The sequence below is a fragment of the Melitaea cinxia genome, chromosome 16 (genome assembly GCF_905220565.1).
Source record: "Melitaea cinxia chromosome 16, ilMelCinx1.1, whole genome shotgun sequence".
In the NCBI taxonomy this organism is placed as follows: Eukaryota; Metazoa; Arthropoda; class Insecta; order Lepidoptera; family Nymphalidae; genus Melitaea; species Melitaea cinxia.
Genome location: NC_059409.1, coordinates 12,722,907 through 12,732,073, shown reverse-complemented (window position 1 = coordinate 12,732,073; position 9,167 = coordinate 12,722,907). Strand labels below are relative to the sequence as shown.

Sequence of the window (9,167 nt, the reverse complement as noted above, 5' to 3'; positions counted from 1 at the left end):
CATTATATATAATACTAAAATACTATTATAGATTATAAAATATATTACTTTAATTTTAAAAAAAATCTTGTTCATTTATCGAATATTCTGTTGCAAATAAAATACTGAAATAATTAAAAGCATCCCCAGAGGGTGAACATCCATTAAAAATCATTTTAAACTATAGATAATACTTAATATATGATACTATGTTGGCTACATTGAAACCAATGGGGGTGCGGAAACCACAATATTAGGTACCATAACATACCAGAAACCATTACATTTTATCACTACACTATACCACAAAACAGTTCTTTTCAGAACTACTTCTTGTTTCTTGGATTGTTTATTGATATGGATTAATTTACCTTGAATTAATGACAAGACGTAAGTAAGAGTAAGACGTAATTATACATAGATATTCTTAAGTAAATTCAGTTTATTCACCTATTTTTTGGCATTATCAGAACGAATTTACGAATGCTTACAAATAGGCAATCTCGTAATCAAAAGTAATACATAGATATCTTAAAACTAATGATAAATATCATTACATATATTGTCTATCAGTAATTATACAAAATTCCATTCAACTTTGACAACATGAGTTTTGATCATAGTCACCACGCTGGGCAGGCGAGTTGGTGACCACAGTGATTTTACTACTTACTGATTTTATCGAACAGAAGACGCTGCTGCTCGCCTTCGATCTGTGTGGTTGAAAGCCAGCAGCCAGCAGTTGGTAATGAAACTTTGTTATTCTTTAGTCACCTCTTACAACACCCACGGGAAGACGGGTTAGCTATATTCTATATGCCGTAACCTCCCAGCTGATCATATTATTTACATTTGAAACAAGGAAATGTACCAAGAAATTGACAAATATACAGTTATACCTTAATGGCATAATTTGCCGGATAAAATTCAATTTTTTAATTAGTGGTAGCATTAACGTGCTGCAGGAAGCCGACATATTTGTTTGTATATTTTATTATTGAAGTGCTTAGTGTCACCGTAATCCCGCTCCAAGCGAACGAAGGAACACCCCAGAGGTTTTAGTCCGTGCGAATCGGACATACCCTCCAGCTACCCCGGGCTGGAGGCATCCGTTAGGGTTTTCCTTCGGGTCAACAAAAAAAAGTTTATCGCGTGACGCGCGGCACGGTTAAACCCGCGGTTTAGTAACGTCGCGCGTGGGCGGCGCTCCTGATTAGGCTAATTTCTCATACGAAATATTGCATTTCACGCGTCGACCTGTGTCAATGTTTCACTTTCGCAGTTATTGAATACAGTTCTAGGAATCGTACTAAACTTCGTTTCATAGGAGCCGTTACAACTTGAGGTAAACTTTACTTTAAGTATAGGTAATACAATAAACTAGTGGTCGCCCAGTGGTCGAAATTCGGCCACAACTTAACCACAGACTTACTTTTGAACAAAAGAGTATATGTGCGTGTGTGTGTCAAATACATCGTAGTGTATAACTTTTTTTTTACTAATTTGATGTTTTTTTTATGAATGATTAAAAAAATACTAGCATTCTGCACTACTTCCCTATGTAAACTATGAATGTGCGAAAACTCGTAAAAAGGGAAACAAATTCTTGCTTCACGTATTAATATAGAGATTATTCGACTGGCATAACGGAATAGAAAAAATTTAATGTAAGGATATTATGTATTATAAAGAAATATAGAGTTAACATTACCTATGTAATTTCGTGGCCCTCCGTTCCTTATTTTTTACGCTAGTCCTACGCTTTAGTCATCAAATTTAATCAACGCCGATTTTGTAGTTTCACTGCATCTAGTTTCATGTTCAACAAACGTTATTCACTGTTGAACGTGAAATAGAGTTACAAGTGGCATTTTTTCGGATTTCATTCCTTTTTTCGTTTCCCGTTTCTTGGGATGGGATTATTCAAGGCGTGCAGCAACTCTCTTAGGCCTATATATATTAGTTACTTACAACAATTACTTTTTGATATATGTCTATAAACAACAACTAAGTATACTATAGTCACTTACTATAAAACTGTTAAACCTAGTTAATACACTAGAAAGTTCAAAAATAAATTAAGTTTAAAATCGACTCCAAAAACTAAAAAGCAAAAATAATTAAAAAATAATTTTATAATTTAAAACACTATTTTTATTTTGTATTTAAAACACTATTTTTATTTTGTATTCTTATGTAAACCATTCACAAAATACTATTATTTGTATGTGTTACCTACTGATAGTTTTAAAGTCGGTGTAAAGGCCTAAACAAAATAAAACCTTATATTATTAACAGCTTAAATGAATACTGGAAAATTACTGTGATGAAATCCCTACACTAAATATTAAAGAACAATATGAATTAATTTATATTTTGATTTTGATTTTGATATATTTTAATTAGGTTGTAGCGCATGAAAATTTTAATAGGTATATTTCGAGACGACCGTCAAAGACGCGTGTCTGTGGTTTAGTAATTATTTTTAAACTGAAGATTTTAAAATCTTATAATTTATTTTATCTAGATAGATATAGATATTGTTTTCTTTTAAAATCTAGACCTTCACAGGCGAAGCCGTGATAAAAGCTAGTCTTTTAATTATATCGATATGGATAAACTAGATGCCGTTGTAGCGTATTTTGTAAAAACCAAGATATAACAAATCAAATTTGCGTTAGAATTAAATAGTTTATCGTGGATTAAGATATTTAATTATCGGATTATTAGCTTATGTACCAATTTTCGTAATATATATAAGGTAATGAAAATACTGTTTCACCATTCCACGACGAAAACATGTCCTTCAAAGCTGGGTTCTTATTAATTGCTCTTCTTGCAGGGAGCTATGGTGAGATATTTGACATTGAACATAATAAGTGTGCTTTGATTTAATGTAAATATCCCTTTCCACATATAAATCAGTGTGTGACCATGAAATTTTAAAAACATATACCAAGTTATGTTTTTGTAATAATTGGGTTTTTGAAAAAAAAAAATGGTTGTCTGTAAAGTTGGTTTACGGACGATAGTTTAACGTGACAACGTCATAACAATATACACCTCCTCGGACGCATAAGCCAATCGAGTGGAAGAGAGATAGATGCGGCGCAAGGGTAACCCGAGTAGAAATTTTTTCGTGTTCCTTAGAAGCACCGGACCGGGCATGCCTGATCTGGACCGGGTAAGGTATGTAACGCAGAAGATTTTTCTGGACCTGATCAGGATGAGATGAGCTTTCCTGATCGGGTCCAGATCAGGAAATCTCATCTCATCGTGATACAATGAGCGTAACTGGACAAGGAGCCTAACGCCACACTGAGCGAAACGCTACAATGAGTCACCCTTTTTCGTGTATGCAACCGGCGTTCATCGATTTATTCGACATTGTCAAACGTCAAAAAATGTTTTTGGGAAAATCAATTTTTGAACCCAGTGTACCCCAATGAAAACACGTGACTTGACACGTGACACGACTATGTTAATTTTAACTCATCGTAGCACACAACTAATACAGTGTTCTTACATTTAATCGATTAAATCTTGTGCTTATCGTCAATATATTGATAATTTTATACATATATAGAAAAAGAACTGTGTGGCTTTATGAAATCACGATCCAAGTGAAACTTTAGTGAATAAAAACATTTCCATTTGCATACACATTTATAACATTTGCGACATGCGACATGCGATAGATGAACGAAACAATTTTGGGGCATTATATACTACAAAAACGATTCCCCAAAAAATATTTTTAAATTTTCAACAAGATGTTAAACGTCAAAAACCTAAAATTACGACGCCTAAAACAAAAACAAAATATATTTTTTTTGGTTGTAAAGATCATTTTATGTAAGTACTGTTGCCCGCGACTTCGTCCGCGTTAATTTCTGTTATTATGATCGCAATTAAGAAGTTTTTAAAATAATATATTTTAAAGTACTTCTGCATAAATGATATGAAAAGCTGTCCATATAATGTATCTTTAGAAATCAACTCCTTTTTGGAGTTGAAACGGGGGATCGTAGGTTGACTCACTCATCACGAAATCTCCGAAACTATAACAGCTACAAACTTCAAATTTTGCAGGTAGGTTCCATATAGGGCGTAGACATGTGCTAAGAACTAATTTTACGAAACTCGACCCCTAAGGGGATCAAATGGAGGTTAGAAGTTTGTAAGAAAGTCCTATGTTTTTGAAGTAAGAGACTTGAAATTTAAAATGTATGCTCTATAGATGGTGAGGACGTGTCAATATAATGCATCGTAATCTATATATATATAAGAGAAAGGTCACTGACTCACTCATCACGAGAACTCAAAATCCGCGAGGTAGAGTATAGTTAGTCGACGTCCGCTAAGAACGGATTTTGCAATATTCCACCGCTAAGGGGGTTTAATTGGGGTTGATGGTTTGTATGAAACATATACAGCAGCTATAAATTCGCCTAATAGGTTATTTATACTGCAGCCAGAAAATAAAACTAAAAGTGTGGTGTATAGAGAGATTTTATAAAAATAACTATTAAATTGTATTAATTGTGCCTTTTAAAAAGTTACTCAGTGTGATAAGCATTTCAAGTGACTGAAATAAAAAAATAATTTGTGTTAAATATCTTAATAGTAATGCATATCTTCATAACCACGCGGACGTAGTCGCGGTCAACAGTTAGTGTATTATTAAAACAAAGTCCCCAAAAGTGTATGTGATCCATTCCCTCAAAATCTACTAAACAGATTTTCATGCGGTTTCACCATTGGAGAGAGGGCTCCACCATTGGCAAGAGAAAGGTTTACGGAACGGCTAAGCCGATTTTGATGAGAGTTTCCTGGAAGTTTGCCGGGAAAACTTTGTGAGACACTAATTTCAAAGCGGGCGAAGCCGCGGGCACAGCTAGTAATTATAAAAATGTAGCTATATAATGATGGTTTTTCTGTCGTTATAGTGTCGTTTAAATAAATCTCATGATTTAATTTTACACTAAATTTCAGATATCTTTAGTCAATTTACACATAGAAGCCATTGACACTGTATTTTCAAGAAATTACTTTAATATTATAATGTCCCAAACATGGCGACCAATCATGGCGCGCTTGTAGTCACGTGATTCATTAACAAAATATATCAATTTTAAATGGTTTATAATTAATTTTAAAAAATTGAGAGTTTTTCACTTCGACTATTAATATAATTTATGACAGTTTTAAAATAATTTAAAAAATTGATATTTTTTTTTCAAAAACCTAATTGTGTTTTTTGCTACTATTCAGGAATCCAAAGTGCAGAGTTAACATTCATTGCTTTTGTTGTACTGCTTGTCATATTTATGTATTCTTCTTTGCTTTAAATAAATAAAATGAAAATATCTTTATATTATGATATATCAGTAATTTTTTTCTGATTTATAATAGCTAGTACAATGTGGAGAAAAAATGCAGTCATAATAGAACAACTTATGATTGAGATAATTGAGTACCTTCTTACGTTGATTCATACTTTGATAGGTTTATTAGACTTATAAGGTTATCAAATCTAAACTTGATCGGAATAATTTTTCTCTTAATCATGAAAATTTAATATAAAAAAAAACTTGTGCTGTAAAGCGCCAAGTCTGCTGTACTTAATTTTACCCACAATATTATAGATAGAGATAAGATATAAGATCCTGAACATATCCCGTTTATGAATAGTTTTAGTGATAGAAGTAACCATGTTAATCTAAAATCTTAAATATAATTATTTTTCTGCCAATGCATTTAAGGTATATAATTACATGGCAAAGAGATTTTATTAAATCACTTATTTAAAATTTATAGCTAAAGTTAAATTTTATGTTAGAACTTAGATAATATTGGTTATTTGATATAAATTATTGAAACAATGATGATTTTACAGTTCCCAGCTGAAGATGACATGTCAATCCTTTTGGACCATACGGATTCCTCAGCCCGTATCGTCGGAGGGTCACCCGCCGGTCATGTTCCTTACATGGTAGCGCTGACCACAGGTGCATTTGTAAGAGGTTTGCTTTGCGGTGGCTCCTTGGTCACTTCCAGACATATCTTGACCGCTGCCCACTGCATTGACGCTGCTATCTCCGGAAACAACTTGGTCAGGTACGGTTAATTACAAAACAATTGAAAAGTTATTTACGTCATTATCGCGGCTTCGCCCGCAAAACTTTAGATGTTAGAGACTAGCAATACCTCTATCTACCTATCAAAATAAAATAAATATAAGATTTCAAAAGCTTCAGTTTAAAAATAATCACTAAAACATTGCAAAATATTTATAAATTAATATATTATAAGTATCGTTTTTCTTGTTATCCCTCGGGAACTACGCCTTTTCCGAGATGTGAGGTAGCCTTTGTCCGTTCTGGGTCACTAAGCTATGTGCATGTCAAATTTCATTGCGATTTCTAGCCGTTGAGCCGTGAAAGTGAAACAAACAAACAAGCTCACTTTCACATTTATAATATTACTAATATGGATGTTAAAATTTGTTAATGTTTATTTCTTATTTTATCATTGTGTTTTTATATTTTGTGAACAGTTCTCTTCGAGGTCACGTCAACACCAACCGCTACGCCAGCGGTGGTACTTCGTACTCGGTCTCTCGGCACATCATTCATGAAAGCTACAACTCAATTACTTATAAAAATGACATCGGTTTCCTAGTCACTTCCTCCAACGTGGCATTGTCGAACTCAGTATCTCTAGTAGCTCTGAACTTCGATTTTATCGGTGCTGGCGTCGGAACATCTGTCACCGGATGGGGAAGAATCAGGGTATGTAAAAATATAATAACTTTACTTGAACTTTATGTGGATTTGTTATTTCTTTTTACTAAGAATGTTGTCTACACTAGATAGTGAACATTTTGATAGTTCCATATCGTAATATATTGTAACGTAACAGACCAAAGGGTAACCGAAGGTTTCAAATGTATCTTCCCTTAATGAGTGTGTTACCGAGTAGAGACAGTAAAGCTATTTAAAACAGATAAGCTGGAGAAGTAAAAAACATTCAAATTGTGGTCAAACTGTTTGAGTAGTGCTTGCAAATAGCTAAAATAACTGACACAATCTTACTGATATATTACTCAAAATTCTACTTTTCCAGTTACTATTTAGTATTTAAATAGTCTATTGCTTTATATTTGTTAAATATTCTGTAAGGTAATAAAAAATATTTCAGACTGGTGGTTCATTGTCTCAAGTACTCTTACAATTGAGTGCAACTGTTGTCGATGGAAACTTCTGCAGAACTCGTGTCGCCCAACGCGCTCCTGAAATCGGTGTACGTAATGTACCGGATGTCGATCCTAACGTAGAAATCTGTACCTTCCATTCCAACGGACACGGAATGTGCAATGTAAGTCTAACTTAAAGTGACCTAACCTACCTAGCTAAAAATTCAAATTATAAAACTTGAGGAAAAAATATAAAAATTGCAGTGTCTGTTTGTAATATTAAAATAACCGCTTTTTATTAAACGTATATTTATACACGATAAATAAATAAATAAATATCATTTTTTACAATTTTTGTCTGTCTGTCTGCCTGCCTGCCTGTCTGTTTATTGTGGCTAATCTCTGAAACGGGTGAAAATATTTTGTCGGGACTTTCACTGAGTTGATGTAATAAGGAGTAGCTGAGGCTACTTCTATTTTAGAAATTTATTTATATATGCGAAGTGAACAATATTTTTTTTAATTCCAGGCGGCCGATGTCGCGAGCACAGTTATTACCATATTTAACTCCTTTTCTCTGTGAAAACAAAAATTTTATACTATTATTTCAAACCAATGCACCATCCTAGCGTGTCTTAACTTGAATGTGTCCCTCCAGGGTGACTCCGGCAGTCCGCTGATGCGCGCCGACCGCAACCAGCAGATAGGTATCGTGTCCTGGGGCCTGCCGTGTGCGCGCAATGCTCCCGACATGTTCGTGCGTCTAAGCGCATACCGTTCTTGGATCGAACAGAACACGCAATAAACGATACCACGTGTACCAGTGGAAAAACTTTAAAAACTTTCCAATTTCTATCGACATATATATGTACTTGTGGTTATATGATTAATAAAATAGTTACTGTATATTGCGTTTTATTCCTCTTTAACCGACTTCAAAATTGGGGAAATTTCTGAATCCGATTGTATTTAATTTAACAAGATAGTTATTGTTGTGACAAAATTTTGGACTCCTTCCGCAGTAGTATTATAATAATAAGTCCCCAAAAGTGTATGTGATCGATTCCCTCAAAATTTACTGAACGGCTTTTCATGCGGTTTTACCAATGGAGCTCTCTCCAAGGCTTCAAGAGGAAGGTTTACGGAACGACTAAGCCGATTTTGATGAGATTATGAGTTTCACTGGAAGTTTGCCGGGAAAACTTTGTGACTCATTGATTTAAACGCGGGCGAAGCCGTGGGCACAGCTAGTAATTATATATAAATATATTATTATATTGCGGAAAACCAGGATGTCTTGCACGAACTCAGTGAGGCCTTTGTCCAGCAGTGGACTGACTGACTGACTGACTTGATATAACGCTTAAACAGATAGTCGATTCCGTGTTCATCATCATCATCATCTTCACTTTAGCTTGATACAGTCTACTGCTGGACATAGGCCTCCGCAAGTTCAAGCTCCCATGTGTGTTTGCCATAGTCACCACGCTGGGCAGGCGGATTGGTGACCGCAGGGCTGGCTTTGTCGCACCGAAGACGCTGCTGTCCCTCTTCAGCCTGTGTATTTCAAATCCAGCAGTTGGATGGTTATCCCGCCACCGGTTGGCTTTTTAAGTTCCAAGGTGATAGTGGAACTATGTTATCTCTTAGTCGCCTCTTACGACACCCACGGGAAGATAGGGGGCGATTATATATTTTATTGCCGTAACACAGATATTTTGTTGATAATAAAAAATAAATAAAACAACTAACGCAGGTTAGCTGGAAGAGACTTCTTCTAGAGTTATCTCTACCGGCTTTCTACTTATAAATTATATAATGTGTATAACGCCTGACTGACCGCAGTAGTCAGTGGTCGTCGTCCGGGCTACATCTGACGCGCGTTAGCAAAAGTTTTCATTCATTAGTTTTGTTTTATTGCATATTGGAAAATTACTAAAATCGGAAACATCGACATTTTTTTTATTGTCCGCTTAACTTACACGCCAAC

At 34.7% G+C, this 9,167-nt stretch overlaps 1 protein-coding gene across 1 annotated transcript; it reads left to right on the top strand.

The window, feature by feature from the left end:
* The first annotated feature begins 5,863 nt into the window (after positions 1–5,863).
* Positions 5,864–7,982, top strand: LOC123660955 (chymotrypsin-2-like). Its single transcript, XM_045595974.1, has 4 exons — positions 5,864–6,099; positions 6,539–6,773; positions 7,183–7,359; positions 7,836–7,982. Exons 1-4 carry the CDS (start codon positions 5,864–5,866, stop codon positions 7,980–7,982), a joined length of 795 nt encoding a protein of 264 aa, XP_045451930.1.
* The last annotated feature ends 1,185 nt before the right edge of the window (positions 7,983–9,167 follow it).

Bases quoted from the DNA above. Each gene is read 5' to 3' on its own strand.
- LOC123660955 (XM_045595974.1), top strand. From the start codon at position 5,864: ATGATGATTTTACAGTTCCCAGCTGAAGATGACATGTCAATCCTTTTG. The intron at 6,100-6,538 runs GTACGGTTAATT...TTTTGTGAACAG, and splicing joins TCCGGAAACAACTTGGTCAG to TTCTCTTCGAGGTCACGTCA. The intron at 6,774-7,182 runs GTATGTAAAAAT...AAAATATTTCAG, and splicing joins CCGGATGGGGAAGAATCAGG to ACTGGTGGTTCATTGTCTCA.